The 23,639-nt window shown below is 38.7% G+C and overlaps 1 protein-coding gene across 1 annotated transcript in view; it reads left to right on the forward strand.

The window, feature by feature from the left end:
- Positions 1 to 3,927: 3,927 nt before the first annotated feature.
- The window catches only part of ENPP2 (ectonucleotide pyrophosphatase/phosphodiesterase 2), a 77,891-nt gene continuing 58,179 nt past the window's right edge, over positions 3,928 to 23,639 (forward strand). The window contains exon 1 of the mRNA XM_072410693.1: positions 3,928 to 4,026. Within this exon, the coding sequence (XP_072266794.1) occupies positions 4,006 to 4,026 (21 nt within the window). The 5' untranslated portion in view covers positions 3,928 to 4,005. The remainder of the gene's footprint in view (positions 4,027 to 23,639) is intronic.

The following is a 23,639-nucleotide window of genomic DNA, read 5'->3' on the forward strand; positions in this document are numbered from 1 at the left end:
ACCTGGGTGATTCCACAAACCTTAAATGTATTTCTTCATATTAATTTGTTAATAGTTGGCAAATGTTTTCATTCCCAGACTAGGTTTGCTGGAACACCCAGGTTCTCCCATGACAGTCTACCTTCTCCAGTCTTAGAGAGCTTTAATAAACTTGACCCAATGTCCTGTGCATTTTGCAGTAAGAAAATCCCCCTCCTATTTGCATGTGCATGTCAGCCCATTTATTTCGATCTGGCAGTTTACCCCAATGTGCAACAACACAGGTGTATCAGCATCTAGCACTGGGGTGTTAATGGGCCCTTGGAGATTTTTGATGGATGGCTCCAGAGTTTTTTGTTTTTCTATTGTCATCTGAATTTGATTTTTATTTTTACAATATACAGATGTAGCAATACAAAACATTTCCCCATATCTGTATCTACATAAAAAATAAAACAATCTTCATTATGTATGTCTAAAAACAAACATGTTTTAAAACTTACATCCTTATTATTCTGGAAATGTTTTTCATTGCAGCCATGTGATCACACTAAATGTAAATCATATTGAAATAAACACTTTACACTCTAGTTTACTTTTACAGCAATTCCCAGATTGACATAGAGAGCAATAAATCAAGTGAGAGCAGCAGGGGACACAGCACCCGGTCAAAGGGATTTGTGGCCAAATTCTCAGCAACCAATCATGGCTTTTGTTTTAGTGTTTTGGCTTTTTTTTAGTGATGCATCCCACTAGACTGGATTCCATTATAGATGTCATTAGGGGTATTTGCATTTTAACAACTGGTTTCCTGAGACAATAATTACTATTTAAATAGCCATTATTCAGGGAGAACAAATGGCGTGTGTAGCTTGACAATGGCTTTATAGTTTGCCTGGTAGTGTCAGTGTCAAATGTAACTGATCAGCTCTGGTGTCTAAGATCAGTGACAGCCAACTGTATACGGCAAACAATGTACTGTAAATGACGGTCGTCTACTTAACGTCAAACTATGGGAAAAATCAGTTTATATATTCGGCATGCTGCAGTCTGATCCTACCATTATCATCGCTGATTTGACTTTCTGAGTCCCCCACAACAATTTGATCTGCCAGTAGATCTATTTTTTTTCCTGCTGTCCAACAAAATGACAATTATGGGGGTTAGAGATAAACCAAATTACATAGGAAGGGGTAACAATGGTCAGATTTCTTTAATATGGTTTAAACCATTCGTAACAATTAAGAAAAATGCTGATGTATTGCTTAAAAAATGGTTAATGGGTTTGGGCTCAAAGGTGTAGCTTAATTTTTAGCTGATGATGCTATGCAACATTCTTCACTATATACAGCTTCCTCAACTTTCTCAATTTTTTCCTAATGCATTGCACAGTTGTTATTGTTATTATTATTAATAATAATAATAATCAGTTTCTATTTAGTGTCAACATATTACGTAGCTTTGTACATTAAATAGGGGTTGCAAATGACAGACAGATACAGACAGTGACACAGGAAGAGAGGACCCTGCCCTGAAGAGCTTACAATCTAAGAGATGGGGGAAGTCACACACAATAAGAGGGGGTTTGGATGGTGGGTAAGTTGTGAGGGTTTTAAGAGACAGAAGAAGATGGGTAGGCAAGTTTGAAAAAATACGTTTTTGAGGGCTCTTTTAAATGAGCAGAAAGTAGGAGCAAGCCGAAAAGGACGAGAGATACCATTCCAGAGAGTTGGGGAGCTCTAGAAAAGTCTTATAGCCATGAGGTTTTGAGTCAAGAAGTCATTAGTAGGTCACTGGAGGAGCGGAGAGAGCGGTTAGGGGAGTATTTTTCTATCAGGTTAGGAAGGTAAGTGGGACAAGAACTGTGGAGAGATTTGAAGGCAAAGCACAGGAGCTTGAATTTGATTCTCAGGTGAAATGGAAGCCAATGAAGAGAACTGCAAGAAGATGCAGCGGAAGAGGAGATGGATGAGTCTGGCTGCAGCATTCATAATAGATGGTAGAGGAGAGAGTCGGGTTAGTGGAATACCAGAGAGTTCCTTATCTGATGACCTGCCAGCAACAACATTTTCTGCATCAGCTGGCAACCCTAAGCAGCAAAAAGTAGCCTGCTGTATGTGCACCTTTATTTGTTTGATACCGTGTTTGTACTTCTCTCCATACCTCCGGCAGGCTTGATAGGAAGTCCCACAAATGTGCTCCTTACCCACAGTACACCCATGATTTGTTTTTCAGAGGTTGAGCAGCCAGGGACAGTAACATAAACCTCATGCAACATAACTACTTGAACCCTCCAATGTTCGGTTCATCTCACCAACACAATCCAAATTGTTTACTCCAGTGCTCCCCCCACTCCATCCAGGCTCAGCTACTTTTTTGCTGCTATTCAGTTGAACAGCAGCAATTGGGAACCATTTTGTGCAGGTAGTTACTTTTTTTCTTCCGGCCACCCTTGAATGCCCAACCACTTCCATTGACTAGAATACAACTTTTACCCACACCCCAACAGCAGTTGAAAGTTGTTGTGGTAGCTGTTGGAGAACAGAAAAAGATCCATCAGATTCCTGAAAATATTGAACTGCACCAAAACTACAACACCTTCTGAGCGGGGTCCTCTCCTCTTCATATGTCATTGTTTGTATCTGTCTGTCATTTACTACCCTTATTTATTGTACAGTGCTGTGTAATATGTTGGCGCTATATAAATACAATTTATTATTAATAATAATAATAATAATAAAAATAATACCCTCAATCGCACCCAACCATGGTACAGAGGTTGAATACGGTTGAGGTTGAACAGTGGTTAACACAACAACCCCAGGGTTAAAACACATAGTATTAAAGAGGGGTATCTGGGAGTGGCCAACAACAGCAGTTTTCAATAGCAAGTATACAAAAAGGGGCCTTTATTGGTCAATAGGAATGGGGGGGGGGGGGGGGATTAGAGTAAATTAATGAATTAGCATACAAGGAGCAATACAACTGCTACAGGTATGTGCAAGTGTCTCTAAGTTACCTGTTAGCAGTTTTTTTCTTTTAGGTGAAAGAGTGAAACCCATGAAGTGATTTCAATTCATTCAATTTTGAATAGGAAATATCTAATTAAACTCTCAGATTTTAAGCTTTGTTGACCAGGGTCATAAAATCCTGCGTCTTAAGCTACGTATATACTTCCAATGGTTCTGGGCCGATAACAGACGAGAATCTGTGTAGAGTGCGCGTCATTCATCGTCCGAATGACCGTCCTGGTTGATCCGCGGACGATGAACGAAGAACGATCGTAACACAAGTAAAGGGGGAGAGCGCACAGCAGGGTGCCACTTTGTCGCTCCCCCCTCCCCTCTGCATAGAGCAGAATGGCGTTGTATGTACAGCATCGTTCATGCATCGTGGAGTACTTGGTCATTGGAAAGGATCGTGAAGGATCCTATCCAACGACTATAATTGCAAGTGTGTATGCGGCTGAAGTTTGTACTTGTCAAGCATGCAGAGTGGTCATTTGCAACCCCTATTTACTGTACATCTCTGTGTAATATGTTGGCACATAAAACAAATGTAGTCAGAATAAGTGTAAAAAAAAAATTATCAAAAAGCTACAAATTACAGAACACGTGATACTTTTGTGAACTGACCCCATACAATCATGTACCCGAAAGTGCTAAAATGTTTTACCCAAGTTACTCAACTCAAATCAAACTTAATTTTCTATCCTTTATATTGATATTAAAATTTAACTGCACCTTAGAACAATATATTATTGTTATATACCCAACTTAACCTATTGGCTCCCTGAAAACCACATGTGAAAGTAAATGTTAGCAAGCATTGATTGCAGAACATCTGCCAATAGGACCATTGTCTTCAAGGACAGCTGACACCCTTACTTCATCAGCATTGCACAGATCTCTGGGGCAAACAGTCAGCACAGATCTATTATCACTTAGTCTTGTGTTCACCAGCTTTCTGAAAAGACCTTTCCTCTCTCTTCCAGTCTGTGAAAGTTCAGGAATAGCACTTTAAGGAATGGCTCTTCAGAGTAAAGTGGTACGGTAGGCTTCTTTTTTTTTATTTATATATCAAGAAATTTGTGAATTGTTGCTTTCAAAAGTCTCTGTACATGTATTATAGCAATAGGGTAACCTATAGGGGTGGATTTTAACCCATTATTAACTTGAGTTTACCTTATTTGCTTTAATTCAATGGATGTTTCTCTTCTTAACCACGCTGATAGCTAATAGCAAACTGGTAATTGTACAAATAGCAAATTCAGCCCTGCAGAATTTTTTTCCACTTCTAAAGCTGTGTTTGTTAGGCAAAAGTTATAATGCAACCTCCCCTTTATTAGGGATGAGTGAAATTGAATGTTAAATTTCCCTGAAATTTTGGTAAAACTTTGGAGGTATGGAAAAGAGCAGTTAGGTCAATGGGAGAAGGCAAATTGAAAAGACTTTTAAATCCAAACACAAAAATGTAATGTATTGCAGTGTAATGGTCTAAAAATGTGGCGGCTGCATGAGTTACCTTTATCTGATTTCTTTTTTAACATCTACCTGATGAGCCTGCCAGTGACACACTTTCTGTGCGGGTAACACTCTGACTCAAATTACTGTACCTATGGAGGAACAGTGTTGTCCATTTAAGCTTCTGTTGTGATTTGGACTACAAATGTCTTTCTCATTCCATATTTTTAAAGCTACGTACACACATTAATGGTTCATACCCGATAATCATCTCAGGACTGATATTGGACGAGAATCAGGTGTGCGTACAGCGCCCGTTGTCCATCGCCCGAATGTTCGTCCTGGCGGATCCACGGACGATGGACGACAAACGATCCTAATGCAAGGAAAGGGGGAGAGCGCGGAGCAGGGTGCTGCTTCGTTGCTGTCCCCTCCCCTCTCCATAGAGCAGAATGGTGCTGTATGTATAGCACTCGTTCATGCATTGTGCAGTCCTTAGTCGTTGGAAAGGATCGTGAAAGATCCTTTCTAACAACAATAACTACATGTGTGTATACATCTTTAGATTTAGGGCAACCAATTACAAGGAGATGGGACTTATGGACAGATCTAGAGGAACACATTTGTATTTCGGGATATTGTTCTTTCAAAAACTGGTATAGTGCAATATATTACATTTTTGTTTTTGGATTTAGATACATTTTTTAGTACACCAATGTTGGTTTAAAGGGCTATAAAGGGCTCATGAGGTTTATGGAAGTTCACTTTAACTATCCTGGATCTGATCTTGTGCCAAAAACAGCCTTTTGTTAGCCTCAATATTTTATTTTTTTCAAAAGAAATTAAAAGCATACAGTAAAAAAAAAAAGAGACAATACCCAACTAACAATGAAATAGAAAATATCAAACAAATTGTAGCTAAAAAGCTCAGTAAATATAACTGATGTTTCAGTTTGGTTCATTTACCAAAATTGGTAATCTGGTGGCCAAATTAATTTTGCCAAAATTGTTCTGCTCATTCTCCAAGCTTCCATTATCATACTCTCACTTAATGTACACACAAACTCTGCACTACGTAAAAAGCAGCAATATTGTGTGTTCAAATGACTTTTCTAGAACTGTAGAGTCCGGTGCTTGTACGACAATCATCTTAAAGTCTGACATCAACAGGCTTCACTGCAAGGGGCTTGAGGGGCAAACACAAAATGTGTGTCTGAGTTCAGATGGCTTTGTGCAATAACCAAAAACTGAAAGACAGTCTGTAAATGATGGAAATGATGCAAATACAGTGAACAGTTCAGAATAAACTGTATGACGAAAATGTGCAGGACCTGTAATCTCCACTGCCCAAAACTAATGGTGGGTGGTGGCACTTTGGCCTTGCTACAGGACCTTATCCCATCCCTGAGCGTAGGAAATAATTAGGACCCCTGTCAAGTATTTTTTTTCTGTCTGTGTCTCTTTGGGTGGATTTTCTTTATTTTCTGGTTAAGAGAGACAACAGGAAAACCTTATCCTTAAATCTTAGACAGTAGTCCCCAGAACAGGTGTTCCAGTTAGATAACTTCCTTTACCCAGTGCTCTGGACTTCCCATTACTTGGTCACCTGGAGAAATGGAGGGTGAACAAAAAATAAAAATAAGAATAGGGATAAGGTGGGCGATTTTTTTAGATCAAGAACAAGGGGATATGACCCAAAAATAGCAGAAGAAAAGTTAATAATTAACCATAGAGAGTACCTTTTTACTGGAAGAGTAGCTGAAACAGACTTCCAGCAGTATCAGTTAACAAGTAAATGTAAATACGCTGAGGTCAAACTTATATTTATATTCAGACAAAAAGGTTTTTTAAAAAAAAAATAGATTAAAAGTACAATAAAAAGTCAGCAGACCTAGTGGACCATTTGGTCTTTTTCTGCTTTTACCCTTTCCAATGCTATAAATAAAAAAAGCTAAAAAATGTGGTTGGAAAATTTGTTAAATTATCCTGACCCATCATTATTCAGGCACCCCATCATCCCCAATTCTTCATCATAGGTAAAAACCTGAAAATGCATATAATGCTTTGTAAAAAGATATTTTGTTAGAAAGATCTGCAATATACTTGCTATGTATAAACTGCTTCTGTGCTCATAAAACTGTGTATTAATGCAATGCATGGTGGCTTAGAGGTAGCACTCTGGCCTTTGCTGTGCTAGGTCCTAGGTCCGAATCTTGGCCAGGACACTACCTGCATGGAGTTTGCATGTTCTCCCATGTTTTTGTGGTTTCCTTCTGGTACTTCGGTTTCCTCCCACATTCCAAAAAAACATGCAAATAGGTTGTTTGGCTTCCTCCAAAAAATTGACCTTGGACTGTATTAATGACATAAGGCTATAGTAGGGACATTAGATTGTGAGCACCTTTGAGGGACAGCTAGTGACATGACTATGGACTTTGTACAATGCTATGTAATATGTTGGTGCTATAAAAATACTGTGCAACAATAATACATGGGAGAGCGGCATTGTAATTTGTTCTCAATAGCATCTCAGGTGTATCTTTCAAGCCCACTGTTGCCTAAAGTATTAAAACTCACTACAATATATTGCTGCAGTTTTGAAAGTCCAGGAGTTGACCATCACATACAGGTTTCCTTTAACAAAAAGGAAATTTCCGGAAAGGGAGCTAAACCCTTCCCTACTCTATCCGTAAAAAAAGTTTTTGCTATACATACACTTTAAAGTATGGTGTGAAGTTTTCCTCTGTAAAGTGTGAACAATCCTAGCAGCTGTATAATGTCTAAGCCCCTGACACAAGCCAGGTGTTAATGCCGATTAGTGAGAAAAGGTGATAAGGTGGAAGACAAACAGGCCATTCTTTGTAGTTTGCTCTGGGTCTCTTCAAGTGTAAATATTAAATTGATCAAGCCAATTTTAAGGAATCAAATCCCTGTTTTCTGCAATGAGTGAGATCATCTGATTCTCTGATCTCTGATGGCTAATCACTAAAGTCAACAATGCTATCAGCTTAGTTCCCTATCAGCTGTAATGTATCTTTCAACAGTGTATCACTGCAACCATTAAATCAATAGGAGACTGATCTGCCTTGTTAGCTTTTGTGGCTTCCACTCAGAGTAAAAGCCTAAATGAGCGATTCTTAAGAAGAATGCATTGTGCAATATTCTAGTGTTTGGTTTCTGTGGATCTCTCTGTTTGATTTCTATGTGTTGTACAGGTATCGCATTGCCTTGAGATGATTGTAACACACGCATGTTGGTTTTGGGTTTTCCCACCCCCGCTGCCCTTTACCCCGCACTAATGACCAACAAAAGAGGTCCTGCCACGAACTCAAGGTTACACAACAAACCAATGAAAATCAGCTGCTGCCATTGGCCACATTAATGATCTATAGACTTTCAATTGTATTAAAAGCAGATGTGAACTGGGATTATCATTGACCGTCTGCTCTTTGGAGTGAAGGGTTTCCATATATCTTTGGTGGCTGGACATCTGCGTATAAGCCCAAGGGTTCAATCATTCTGTTTGATAACCAAGCTTTCTATGTGATGTCCTTCCAAGCATGCTCAAAAAACATATATATTCATTTTTATTAGGGATGAAAATTAAGGTGGAAGACAAATAGGTTCCTTAATTTTCTATAGAGGGACTGGATACCTCATCATCATATGGTATGCAGGAGACCATCTGTTTAAAAATACTCCAATATCTTTGAGCTCCTCTGAATAGTAACATATATAAATTCCCTTCCACTACAGAATTTACCTAAATTTCCCATTGGCACTTCTCTATGCGGATTTAGAAAGCCATGGAAGACACTTGATTCCTCCTGGTTATTGGGTAACACCTTTGTCCATGAATTAATTACTATCCTGGAATATGGGAATTTGATAAGGGAACAATGTTTGCATAATATTGTGTACTTGCAAAATGTCATCAGAGGCCATCCTACGACCTAGCAAACTAGTCATTGAATTTTACAACATCTACAGGTTATCTGTGTGTACCATTTCAGATCTATATATTAGTTTTGTTTTGTGTCATTCGTAACAATTTTATTATATTTGGTTAAAAATGCAGCATGAGATTTGGAAGATGCATTAGATTTTTTTATTGTTGGTCTATCTTTGGCCATTTGGGAAATTTTGTCAAATTTCCAGTGTGGTTATCGAGACAGGGAGGCTCGTTTTATAGGAAAGACACTGTCAGATTTTCTTAGCTATCTTTAACCCCATTAAGGACATTTTCTCTTTTTCTGTATGGTCACCTGATCAGGAAGCAAGGTAAAATCTCAAGAGAGACACCGAATACCAACGATACAATACAAACCTGACAAACGATATACCTTTTGCTTACTCAAGCCAAAGTTCCATCCTCTATTGAATGGTTAAGCCTTTTTCCGTGCATATTTATTCAGTATTGTCCTGTTTTATTTAAAAAATCACTTAGATTGAGTTAGAGAATAGCCCTTTACTTTGCCAGACTAGGGGTCATGAATGATAGAGGAAACACTTCAGGATTGAAAGCCATGCTAAATAAAAATTAACACCTTTTTTGTAAGTTTAAACAAAACAGAGGCCAGATTACAATGAGTTGTCACTTATATGTAGATGACAGATTGTATTCAGGGTGGAAATGCCTCAATCTACAACCACATCTATAGTGCTAATAGCTTACTGATAAGGTGAATTGCACACTTCACCCTTGGTTTAGGTGAACAGTAATTTGCATGAACCTCTAGTATATCCCTGGCTATAAAGGTAGAGATTAAACCAATAGTAGCTTTATAAATATAGACAATAGTGGTTGTTATTTGGGAGGTGAATATTAGATTACCAAGGCTAATATCTCAATGTGGTAACATTGACACTAAAGTGTCTTTTAAGACAAAAAGTCCTTTATAGTTTTGCATAAGATTAGAAGGATTAGAGCTATGCAGGGCTCTTTGAGATAGATTTACCCCCCACTTCCTAGTTTCACCAAACAGAAAAAAAAAGGAAAATCTGCAACAGGGACAAATACATAACACAAATAAGTTGGGAGTTGCATGTTGATTGGGCTTTAGGTGTTGTACATTGATTACTTCAAAAGTATTGTAGAAAAATACTACTTTATTACTAAAAATATGTCTGTATATTGTTTGTCCACAAATTTAAAAATTATCCCAGGTATGCCTGTAGGGCTCTATAGCTTTCTAGGCATTGACAGCTATGTGGGCATGAGTGTTGTTTAGACCAGTGGTCCCCAACCTTTTGGAGCTCTCTGACCACTGAATGCACAAACTCCAGACCACACGTGCATGGGGAGCCCTGTGTTACTCAAAGGGGAAGAAACTTCCCCCAGAGTGACGTCATGGTGCCAGAACCCGCACATGCTGTGTAAGTGGGCAGGTTGCGATGGGAGAGTGTCCAAAGACACAAACCACCCACCGCCCTGAGCCTGCGATCCGTACAATAGACATGTTCCACGGCTCTGGCCGGTGCACCGCCCTAAACAGGTCCTTCTTCTGACCGTACCTGTCAGACAACCGTGGACCGGGGGTTGGGGACCCCTGGTTTAGACAGAATTACAACTCATTTTCAGGTAAAACAATTTACAGGGCTCTGTTGTACTTATTTAGCGTATATGGCTGTTTGCTGTTTGACAGTAGTTCTGCTTTAAAGACAACCTTCTATGCAAAATTATTAGCCGCCCCCTCTTTCAAAAACAAATGGCTTAAAAGCCATTAAAAAAAACATTTGAAAATACATTTATTTCCAGGAGCCCATGCTTGCTGAATTTCAAGTGCCTGGCTATCCTGGGGCTCCTGGAAAGGTAAGGAACTGGACTGTGGATTTGTATTTGATGGCTGGGTGCTGTCTATAATGTGAACTTTCCATTTATGTAAGGCAAGAAAAAGATCAAAGTTGAGAGAACCACAAAGGCAATCTTCATGCCCTCATAATAGTGATATAAAAACATATAGATTATAAAAAACCCCAATATATATAATATGTCGCTCAGAGTCAAAAGATAAAATTCACTTTATCAAACAATTCTTTGCCTACTTTATCCTATTTCAGCCCATTTGTTTGCTCTGTACAAACCTGCCCTGTCTGGGTAATGTTCTGTGGGCTTGTAACTTATTTAGCTTGTCGCAGGGATGCAAACACTTATTCATTTCAAACCTTCAGCTTCAAAATTGCTGTGGCTGCCAATATCGTCTTGAAATACATTCACAATGACAGCTTAACATTGAGGATTTCTGTGTCACTGCCAAGTCACAGAGCGGGCCAGATCCCTTCTGGATGTACCACTTAAGGAATTTGTTTTCCCGATTGGAAAGTTAAACTGTGTATATAATATCTGCATTGTATCACCTTTTAAAATATATTAGTAGAACTTACGTAAATCTTCCAACTATCACCTTACTTTTTAGAGTATGCTAGAAGGATGTAGAATTTTTTCTCTATTGAAATGTATTTGCATAGTGTTAGCAAAAAATATTTACTAATTAACAGAAACTTAAAGTGAACCTGTACTTTGCCCATGCTAAGCAAAATGCCCGGGTCAATGCGTGGGAGGCTACGTAGGCAGGCAGAACCTTCCCACGCTGCCCCATCACTCCTAGCTAGACCATGTAAAAAGTTCCTATATAAGTTTGAATTTCTAAAGGCCAGTAAGAATAGGGAATTGAAAACAAAAATCTCTTTAATTTCACTTTTAGGGATTATATGTTGAAATTGGCTTTAATGGGCAGTAAATAGGTAAATGCGAGAATTAGAATAATGAAGTGGATCCTGAGGGTTGATGAGGTTTTCCAGGGTTGCTGAGGGTCATTCAGGCAACAGTTTGAGTAAGGTCCATTGACAATATCCTAGAAAACTAGAGGGGCAAGATTGTCCATCCATTGGGATGTGCCAGTTACTGTATATTTAATGAAAAGCTATAGACCTTTATTCATCACATCACTTTTTGGGAAATGATGTCATGGTATGAGTCTAGTAGAACATGAACTTATTAAATGTAGGCTCTTTTCTGCCCTCTGATGTTGCAAGAAAAAGGGCCTTTTGAATTTAATATTTAGTTCACTGAGGGAAACATTTAACCTGATTGAGCAAATTGGTATTTTATAGCTGCAGGCCAGCCAAACATGATTACAGACTCCATGTAATCAGTATTCTGGCCAAGACTCAAACCTTACTCTAGTGCTACAAGGCCAAAGAGCTAAGCCATTGATCATCCATGCCGGGTTTTCTTCCTTTGATGGGTATCACTAGGATAACTTGTCAGTGAACATTTCTCCAGCAAGGACACAGACAGCTGTTAGAGCATCTTACCCTTTCCTTCATTTAAAAGGAAAAGAAAGTTTGCTGCAGGTAAGATTTAGCTTGATATGCCATAACCAATAGTGATCACATTGCCACATTTGACTTACAAAAATGTTTACATTTATTCCATAAACATGCCTATGTATCCCAAACTCACGTAGTTCAGTAGGCTCTAGGTAGATTTTTACTTCTGATCTGATTTCCTATTCCATAAAACTATCAGACCCAAAATGAATCTGAAGGAAATTCAGCAACGACCAATCAAAAGAGTGGGTTTTGATCATTTGTAGATAGAATAGATACTTTGTGAAATAGTTGAAAGTACACAAGTTGTCTCAAAAGTATGAACAATCTAATTGTAATTCTGTAACTTTATATCATAGAAAAACAGTTGGAAAGGCAGAATGTTATACATGCGTGCAGTGGTATGAGCCCATGGAATGATCAATTACCAAAATATCCAATGGATTGGTTGGTCAAACACAAACCAGTGGGTGTTCTTGTGTGTATAAAACCTGCCATACACTTCTGAAAAAGTAAAATAAAAAAGTTAGATTGATTGACCTTTCCCCCAGAATAGTTGACCTGACTGAGCCAATTTATGGAAATGGTTACTCTTAGGCTACGTACACACTTGCAATGGTTATTATACGATAATTGGCTCAGGGCTGATATCAGACGAGAATCTGGCTTGTGTACAGCTACCATCGTTCATCGTCCGAACGACCGTCCTGGCGGATCCACGAACGTTGGACGATGAACGATCTTAATGGAAGTGAAGGGGGAGAGCATGCAGCAGGGTGGCGCTCCGTCGTTCTCCCCCTCCCCTCTCTATAGATCAGAATGGGGCTGTATGTACAACGCTCGTTCATGCATCTTGCAGTAGGAAAAGATTGTGAAAGATCCTTTGCAACAACAATTATTGCACGTGTGTATGCAGCCTCAAACTAGGAAGTCTTGGTTTAAATGTGGGATCTTTCTTATCTTATGCAAATAGTTTAATGTGTTCTGTTAAACTCATAGGGCACTGATTGTTAATAAATAATCTGGGATAGCCCTTATGAACCTATTGAGCCTCATACAAAAAGCTGAACTAAAATCTGTTTGCAACTGACCAATATCCTCAATTAGTTGTGGGTAGACTGGACATGTTGTGCCACTTGTTCCAGTTGACTTTCCAATCACTTTTCCATTTGAGAAAATTAATTGGAAGGTCAGATGTGTGTGATTGATTATTGATTGGATGGTCAAACTCCAAATGTGGCAGCAAATCTGCCTGTGTTTATCAGCGTGGCGGCACTATGCTGCATTCATCCACCTAAGTGTTGGTTATATTTTCTTCTCTTTTCCCCTTCAATGTTTCCAAGCATGATATTCTCATATGTTTATAATACGACAGCTTTGGCTGGGCTTTTAGTCAAAAGTTAAACTTGATTTGTTGAAGGATCCATGTGTTCGTTTTACTTGCTGTTTAGGGTATTCTTAGAAGTCTGCGCCTAAAACCGAAAATCAAAGCCATCAATACTTTTCCTGTCTTGCTTCTTCATTGCCCAGCTTTCACGTCCATAGATAGTGATGGAGAATACCATGGGCCGGACTATTCTTCCTATTTTTAGACAAATCAGTATTTTTCTAGATTTTTTTCATCCTTGCCAGTTTGTGTCACATTTCTTGACTGTTGAACCTATTGCTGTGGCACTGTCTGTTCCAGGGACAATGTTCACAGATGGGGTAAATCACCTATAGAAAGCATCTCACACAGGTTTCTTACCCATATCTATTCTAACCAAAGCAAACTATTTTTTCCTTCATATACATGATCATTTTTGAATGGGAGGGTCTGAATTCATTATAACTACTTGAGCCTTTGTAATGAGAAAAGCTGCATTCTCATAAAGAGGGCATCACCTTCAGACAAGTACATCATGAAAATAAAATTCCTGTGGCAGCCGATGACTGAATTTGAGTTGCATTTCACTGTAGTCTTCTGGAAAAAACAGTGGGGCTGATTTATTAAAGCTCTCCAAGAGGACACACTTTGATCAGTGAAGCTGGGTGATCCAGCAAACCTGGAATGGATTTCTTCAAAGTTATTTGCTAATTGCTAGCAAATGTTTTGAATTCTGGACCCGATCCATTCCAGGTTTGCTGGATCACCCAGGATCTCCCATAATAGTCTACCTTCTGTAGTCTTGGAGAGCTTTATTAGATCAGACCCGAAGTGTCTTATGTAGCATTTATAAACTTCATGTTTTTTTTGTAAAGACGAAGAGTTCTTTGTAATAATGCTAAGAATGGAAGGGTTCAAGCAGCACATGTATATCAATGCCTTTTTACATCAGCCTTTACAAATACAGTTATTTAGAATACTTCAGCTATAAGCAACGTGTATTAGATCAACGGTCGCCAAACTTTTGGACCTCACAGGCCACTAAACTCTTAATTTTAAATCCTGTGGACCATTGATATAATTTTTTGTAAAAAGATAAATACATTTGTAAAATAATGATCTTCCTAATGGTGCTGACAAGGACTGTGGGGGCTCCTATTCATTGATCAGCTCACGGTAAGTGAAGTATTACTATTGTTACTATTATTATTAGTTGTATTATCTTTGGTATTACTAAAGAAATAAAAAATATTAGTTTGCTTTTTCTCACTCATTATGGGTTTATTTCATTCCAATCTAAGACCAAACAAGAAATGATAGTTATCTAAGTCAAACTTTTTGATGCCAATAAATATAACAGGTAAACAAAATACACAGCTAAGGTCATACTTACCTAAAAGAACATCTGAGAAATAAACAAATAAAGTAAAACAATCAGATGAGAATCGGTATTGGCGGAGCGGGGTGACTGTTGTAATGGTGGAAACAATACTGAAGCGTAGGGCTCGGCAATGGTTTCCTCATACAACTTAACACTACACTGACGTCACGCTGCGTCTGCCTTGTTTTTCCGTCTTTAGTACAGTTTGTGAATTTAGTGCAATATAAAGGCGAACATTGTCATTCAGAATATAATAATTTATTAGAATATTATTTTTTAATTATTAAAATAAAGCAAATTATGTCTACATTTTTCTATGGACCACAAAAAAAGTCTCGTGGACCACCTGTTGGCGACCGCTGTTTTAAATCACGCTTACCAGTTGGATTACAGAGGGGCAGTCTTGATGGAACCATGTCGTGCCCTTAGCTGAAGAAGGTTGGTAGTGTGGGGATCTGTAAATGCAGCGGACAAAAAAAAAAGTGTAAAACTCAGTACTGGATGAACAGAACTGTATTAGAAGAAAGTTTGTTTGCTCAGAGTTCTGCTTGTCTGACATATGAGGAGCTGTAGGGAGTTTTAGAAATAAACTCATAGTGGAAAATCAGCAGACATTCGAAGAACAATAGTTTATGGTGGTCAGCTGGACGCGAAGAAGCAGTTCATTTCAGTGTTTCATTTACGAGAGGACTTTTTTGTTTAAATTTGAAGACAGGGATGGTGTATTGTAAACAGAGTGCTAATGAGTTCCAGAAGCAAAAAGCCGCAGGGGGTGAATTTCTAAGGCAGTGGTTGAATGGAAAGTTGGCTCATGTGCAAGTGTACTGAGTACAGATACAAGGAGATGTAGAATGATTTGGAATAACTAGCATTATGTTTGAAGAGGATTTATAATACAGATTTACTTAAGGTAGACCTCTTACTAACCTGGGAAAATTCAAACTGAGCATAGGATTAAAAAATACATTCACTATCTTGGGTGAAAGCCACATTATAAAGTCAGTAGCTCAGGAGCTTAAGGTAGTAAAATGCTAATATGATAAGTGAACTTTGGCCCCAAAACCTTCCACTTTTACTATTGGGTATTTATTGTGATGAGCACCTCCATTGGCCAACCAAAAACTCAATAATGGGGCCAAGTTCAACCTGGCTCATCCTATTGACCATAAACTGACCTAATCTTCTTTTGCCCCAATCAACCCTGAAACCCTGGGGGTCTAATTTAATCATTTGTTTCCTCTGATGTGTATTCACCACAATCAGTGGAAATTCATCAAAGCCTATGTCAGCATGCATTGACACATGTTGATGTGTGTTGTCATATGTCATTAGCACACATTGTAGTGAATGTCAATTCATGTTATATTGCACATCAGCACAAGTTTTTCTGTATGTGTTGACATAATGCAGCTCTAGGTGTGTCAATGGTTAATTGCTGGGAACTTCTCCAGGGTGCAAAGACACAATGCCTGGCCAATACAAAGTCACACAATATTTCATTGGACTGCTTTTAGTGTTTAATTTTGACACACAGTCAACGTGGTATTGTTTCCATTAACTTGTGCAATGTCACAAAATTTATTTCCTCCCGGAATTACACAAATTTTTGCCAAGATCTTGTATTAATGATTGGAGAGTCAGACCACTGCAAACTCTCCTCACATGCCGAAGATTCGCCGTGGAGTTAAGGTCTGAACTTTATGGCTGGCCAGTCAATGTGTGAAAAGGAGTTCTCACGCTCCTTTAACCACTCAGTTTGAACCTGATGAATCCTGGTTTGGTAATTTTGGAATATGCCCATGCCATCAGAAAAAATCCATTGATCAAAGAACCTGATTATTTAATAAATTCAGGTAGCCAGCTAAGCTATTTTTTTGGGTACATGGTATTGCTAAATCTAGACCTGACCAAATGAAGCAACCCCAAATCAGAACAATGCCCCCAAAGCCTTTTTTACTGGATTTATTATAAATAACATTGTTATATTAAAATTTCAAGCAGCTTTAAAAACTAAAAGGTAATTTAATTCAATATGGTAGTTTTACAGGTTGACATTCAAAAATCCATCCTTCGATAATCCGGATCCTTCAGTTTTCTGGAGGCGCCGTTTAAGTTTTGATGGTGCTGTACTCCAGAATCAGCTGTTGGGTCATGCTTTTCCTCCACAAATTGAAGCTGTTCTTGCTGTTACTGTCAGTCATGAAGATGATCATCCTGACAGCCCATCTGCTATTTAGCTTCTTTTCGAAGGTACAGAAATGATTAAAATTCTGAGGCACTATTTTGTTTAGTTGAACTAAAATTTTGTAAAACTTTTATTTAGTTGATGAACATTAAAATTTAATTTACTTTTCCTTTAGTGTCATTTCATTTAGTGTTATTTAATTTTAATACATACAGCACATATAACCTTCAAAAATCCTGAATATTTGAAAACCGGATTTTTGAATGTCAACTTGTATATGGAATATTAATTTTTTGCAAAAATTAAGTACATATTTATCTGTAAAACAGTAAACAATGAAACCTCTCCCAGCCTATTCCCAAATACAGTACTTAATGCTGTTCCACCGTTCTCCTCTCCAAGGAGCTCCACTGTAGTTGGGAAAAGGCTGGGGTGGTCTTTCTCACTTAGCAAGAGATAAGGATTGCTGTTAGGAGAAAAGTTGTGGTTGAATTATAAAAAAATCTTTCCTGATGAAAGAAGTTGTTGTGGTCCCCTCTTCTCGGAGAACCTCCTGCTGACCTTCATATTGTCCTCGCCCCACTATCCTCTGAAGAGCTCATTCAATTCCTGAAGAAGCGGACGCATTAAGATCGTATTAAACGCTTTTTCTAACTTTTTTTATTGCATGGAATTATTCATTACCTGTAAATGGCTTTTTATGAATATGGATTTATTTCTGAACCTCGATACCTGAAAAGGTTTGTTACCCTGCTTCATGTTTATCAGTGTTGGGCTACAGTGTAGTAAAGAATGTGTTATGCCATACGCTAACCTGGTTTGGGTTAAAACAGCCCATTTGATGTGAATGGGTTGTTAACAGGGGTGTAGTGGGGCAGGCACAGGTTGGAATGCCGTACCCTCACTTTTTTCGGGAATGGGCACGTGTGCCCACTCTTATTTTGCAAAGGATTCTTTGGTGGTCCATGGCTCCGGCCAGTCCGCTCCCTTCATGGGGTCAGGAAAATGACCCTGCTGGGGGGCGCACTGGCCAGAGCCGCGCACCATATCTCTCGTATAGAATTGCAGGCTTCAAACGGTGGATGAGTTGTCTCTCTCAAAGCAACCTGCCCACTCGCCTATCGCAAGCTCAGACCTGCAATGGGAGAGTGTGCAGGTTCTGGTATCATGACGTCACTCTGGGGGAAGTTTCTTCCCCTTTGAGTGACACATGGGCAGGGGTGTAGTGGGGCGGGCACGTACCGAGACCCCTTTTCTTTTTTTTTGACTACACCCCTGGTTGTTAATGCATAACACATCCCATGCACTGCACTGCAGCATATGGCTTTGTTGTACATTGCACTGCATTGCCTGCTGCTGTGAGTGCTGCAATGTACTGTAATGCAGAAAAATAAAATGGCCCTTGGTTTAAATGTACAAAAGAGCTTAAGGTTGTATGGCAGTAGACTGAAGTGACAAGGGAAAAGTAACTAAGCACTTCTTAAATTAGGCTTCTACCTAGTGCCTTCATTTGACTTGTATCAATCCAGACAAGCCCCTTGTACTATATAGTTGTTGGAAAATAATTTTACCCAGCACTGGTTTGCATTACAGTGCCTTTTATAAGTAATGAATACAGACGAATGTTCTGTTCTTGTCAGCTTTAGGATAAGTTTACAAGAAAGTCTGCTGTGTTTGTCTCCTCTGGTTAGAAGGAACAAAACTTCATGTGAATACAGGGGAGTGATCTACAGAAAATGTGTCTGTTCCTCTACTACTATACTTGTTCAGTTTTCCTGTCACAGCAAGTTTTGCTATTTTTGACCCCAGAGGTGTAATTAAAGTGTGAAAATACTGCAGAACACTTTGACTCCACACACCAGCAAGAATCTGGAAGGCTACATTCAGATGGAAGTAGTGATATGTATAAAAAAATGAATGTTTTTAAAAAAGATTTATTTTAAAGCCCAACTTTAGCTTGGGCATAAAATACAATCAAACTGGGGGTGCTAAGTAAAAAAGTACACCAACTTCCATTGCAAACACTGATATTACCTTCCAAATGTAGCAGTGATATCACCACTGTATTGCAAATAGCCTGTGCAGAGAGTGAAACTCACCGTGTCCATCCTTTAGAAAACTATAGGTTTGGATGTAGATTATAAAAGTGTTCAATAAAAAAACATTTAAACAAAAAAGAAAACTACAGGTTTGGATGTAGATTATAAAATTGTTCAATAAAAAAAATTTTTTTTTATTTTACAAAAAAACACAAAAAAGAAAACTACAGGTGGGGAGGACACGAGACCAATCATCCTGCACAAAAAGAGAAAGCAGCGGACACTGGTCTTCACTGACACCCAGTATCATTTAATTCACTTCCAGTGATCCCAGGGGGGTTAAGGTTCATTTCCCCCATCAAGGACATTAGGTGGCATTACCTCTACAATATTTAGGATCCATGCTTTTTTTTTTTTTTTTTTTTTTTTACAAAAAAAACACAAAAAAAAAAAAGGGGGTTAAGATATCCTCATCTGCAATCAGCGTATAGGGCAAGTGTAACTGCAAAGAAAATACCAATTTATGTTAGCATTGCTCATTTCCTCCCTTCAATTTGCCATAATACATAAGTGTGAAGGCATATGTGCTACTTTAGTAAAAAAAAGTATTTTTTTGGCCTTGAAATAGCCATTGAGGGCCCATAAAAAAGGGTCTTTTTAAAGCAATGCAGATTGATGCACCAGAGAACATGTTAAAGGAGAAATAACCCCAAGACAATTTTTAACTTCCAAGACATTTTTGGCAAAATTTGTAAGAATGCGTGGCATACTAAACATAAAGGGGGCCTTACCTGCCAAAAGGAACCCCCTACCACTATGATGTCCACTCTTCTCTTTGATACTGTCCCGGTCTTCACAGTGTTTGGCCATAATAATTGTCTGGGTTGAGATGATGTAACTCCAGTAAGTGTGCATGGAAACTACTTTGTTCTTGCACAAAATTATTCCGAGACTGTATGCTAAGCTATGTATAACCTAAAATAGCTAAAAAACATCCATTACAAACAGGTCTTTTTTAATTATAAAAAGCGTGCCAGACTAAAGTTTATAATATGGGGAGTTTTATTCTCCTTAATTTGTTCTCCAAGAAGATGACAGTGTGAATGGGCAATTAAACTTGGCAAAACATTTTGCTTTTCTTCCTTCTTTTTCATCACTACCGGGCAGCACCATGGCTCAGAGGCCTTTGCAGCGCTGGGTCCCAAGTTTGATTCTCAACCAGGACACCATCTGTAGTTTGCAGGTTCTCCCCGTGTCTGTGTGGGTTTTTGCCCATATTCCAAAAACATGCAGGGTAATTAGCTTCCCCCCATAAATTGACCTTGGACTGTATTAATGACATATAATGACTATGGTAGGGACATTAGATTGTGAGCCTCTTTAAAGGGACAGTTAGTGACATGACTATGGACTTTGTAAAGTGCTGCATAATATGTTGGTAATTTATAAATACTGTATAATAATAATCACTAATCTTCCTTTGGTGTCACAATGCCTTATAGGCAAGGCTGGGTGGTTAAACGTAAGAGCCATAAATGTCAAAGTGTGTAAGACTTGTCTTTCTGTATGGAGATTGAATAATGACCCCCGGGTCATCGTCATTTAGGTAAATCTTTAACTTCTGTTTAATTTTACAGATTTTCATTCTCATCATTAATTGCTGTGTCATTATTTCCCAAAGAGGACTGGTTTTATTTGCAATAATAACAGGTGTTACAGGCAGTAAAAGTTGTTTAAAGGGATCTGTGCAGTTTTCCTGTGCAGGAAATATTCAGAGAAAGAAAACTGGGTTACTTGCATGCATAAGAATGTGGCACTGAAAAGGAATAACTATCTAGCTAATGCTTCCCCTTTAAACCCAAAATAAAAGCAATGATACTGAATCAACATCCAGCCCTTGAGATCATTGCTGTCTTGCTCAGTCTCCAGCATGGAACTCCTGTGGGTAAATGTGTGCATACTCACGCCATATTGCCAGGTTCTATCCATTCATCCTCAGTAGAGATTTGGCAGATAGAATACCATGTTCTTTTTCCTCCTCTCTCCCCTAGTATCCTTTATTTTAAATTTCCAGTTATTATATGTGAAAAACACTTCCCCACTAATTTAATTGAGGTGGGGCGAAGAAGGGTTAAGTCAGAAAAGCAACCTTTGGTGTTCTTTGTTCATTCATATATAAAACAGGGGTAAAAAAGTGTTTTCTGCGGGATTACCAGCCACCAAATGCAGCTACCATATTTTAGGATGGAATAAGTTTCAAGAAATAGTTTACATCTGTGTTATTCCCGCACAACATCAAACTGATCTTACCTGTGACATTCACTGATGTGAATGGCTCTATGCATCGTGTAACAATCAGACATTATCAGAATACATGATATAAGTATAAGGGGTGCACTATGGCCAGGGGTGTAGTGGGGCGGGACACCATGCCCTCTCTTTTTTCAGGACCCCCGTATAGACTCTCTGCACGGTCGCCACTAATAGCATTCACTATTACCGTGCCCGCTCGTCTTTTTTTACAACTACACCCCTGACTATGACTGTAAATTTACCTGGTTCCTAAGACATATCCAGCTCACTCCTGGTAACTCTCGTATTGGCATTTCTACAAGTGACCACCCAAGCAATGAAGGAAGCAATACAGATACTAATGACTAAACAACTCCCTATACCTTGCTGAAAGCCCTGAGGTGCTTACCTGAACATCAGCTGTCTATGCTTGTCCACAACATACCACTTAACATCTACAGCCCTGAAGCTAGGAGATTCCCTCCGTCAGTTACATTCTGGTTCAGTACGCTTATCCATAGCATCTGGATTCCAATACATCACATTCTCTTCAGTATAAGTCATAGAGCCTGCATTATTTTGTATGTAGAGCTTTGACCAATGACATCCTTACAATTATTATTATATAGTATTTATATAGTGCCAACATATTACGCAGCACTGTACAAAGTCCATAGTCATGTCACTAGCTGTCTCTCAAAAGGGCTCACAATCTAATGTCCCTACCATATGTCAAAAGTCTAAGGTCAATTTTGGGGGAGAAGCCAATTAACCTAACTGCATGTTTTTGGAATCTGGGAGGAAACCGGAGTACCTGGAGGAAACCCACCCAACACAGGGAGAACCTGCAAACACCATGCAAATAGCATGGAGTTCTCTGTCCAAGATTCAAACCTTTGGCAAAGGCCAAAGTGCTGCCCCTAGTAGTCTGTATATCAAGCTCATACTGATAACATTCTGGGTATAGCTTTAATCCCAGGTCACTGGCAGATATAAAAAGACATATGTTAATGCAGATCTGGAGTCTTCAGTACATAATTGCATTTATTTATTAACAACCGGAATTTGGCCTGCTAACAGGCCTTTACAACAGAGCTGAGACTGGAGAAGTGGAAAGTGTAAAATGGACTAATTAGATGAAATACTGATAAACAGAAGCAGAATGACAGAGAGATGAACTTATGGTCTGCTGCTTCTCCTTTAACTGTCCAATCACAGCCTTGGGAAGCTCCAGGATGAGCTGGGTTTTTTATAGCTGGGTTGAGTAATGCTGCCCATCAGATCTAATAGTTTATGTGGCTTCATTGACTTGGAAGAGTCAGACCTAGGTGGGCCCAATGCTGCCCAAAACACCAGTCTGACATGGCTGCCGCAGGGTCCATTTTCCCAAGTGATTTGCTATTGCACTTTCCATAGGAAACACATGCATCTACCTATGCCTGGAAGTGTACACACATAGATGTAAATGACGCATATAATTTCTCTTTTGCAATAAACTAGAAAGAGGTGACAACAGCTAGAATTGAGTATAGCTGGGACAAAGTTTATGTGAAAGTTTAACCATAAGCTAACCAATCAGCCTTCTTCCAATTGCTGTGCTGACTACTGTATACTGAAAGCTGATTGGTTGCTTCCAGTGGTGCAAGTTTCTCTTTTTGCTTTTTTTTCATCTTTCCTGTGTTGGGCTGCAAAATTCATAAATGTGGACAACATGGATCTCTAATCTTCCAAAAAGTATGGGCATTTAATGAATAATATTATTAATATTATTATTAATAAACAGGATTTATATAGTGCCAACATATTACGCAGCGCTGTACATTAAATAGGGGTTGCAAATGACAGACTAATACAGACAGTGATACGGGAGGAGAGGACCCTGTCTGTCATTTGCAACCCCTATTTAATGTACAGCGCTGTGTAATATGTTGGCGCTATGTAAATCCCGTTTATTAATAATATTAATATTAATAAAAATAGTAATAACTGCTACTATGTGTAATGTATCACTATGCTGCAAAATAGATTTGTTATGCTGTATAAAATAGACAAGGGTGAAAATGACCATTAGGATTGTGCATGGGTGCCTGTTACATACAGCATCGGGGGGTTTACCTGCATTGTGCCCAATATGATTCATTGGAATTATTCCTATTTTAATTCCTCCAAAAGCAAGCCATAACTGAGAGATGATGTGAGTCAGGTGTTCTGAGCCTTTTGTACCTTCTGATGGTGGTGTTGCTTCTGTAGCATACGCAAATCATTGTATGATCCCAGCATACCCGGACTGCCAGGAATGATAAACTCCTATGTGCATGCGCAGGAGTTACATCACTCCAGACTGGCCAATCAAAATAGCCAAAGATCCTGAACCCGGAAGAGGACCAGGTGAAGATGTCTCTGTATACAATACAAATACAAATCTGTATACAATGCTGGCGGATCATTTCTGATGAGAGGGGCCATCAGAGTGCTGTATATTGTTATTATTATTATTATTATTATTATTAATAATAATAATAATAAACAGTATTTATGTACTAGTAGTAGTATTTATATAGCCAACATATTACACAGCAGTGTACAATAAATAGGGGGTTGC

Source organism: Pyxicephalus adspersus, chromosome 5, assembly GCF_032062135.1.
Source record: "Pyxicephalus adspersus chromosome 5, UCB_Pads_2.0, whole genome shotgun sequence".
Lineage (NCBI taxonomy): Eukaryota > Metazoa > Chordata > Amphibia > Anura > Pyxicephalidae > Pyxicephalus > Pyxicephalus adspersus.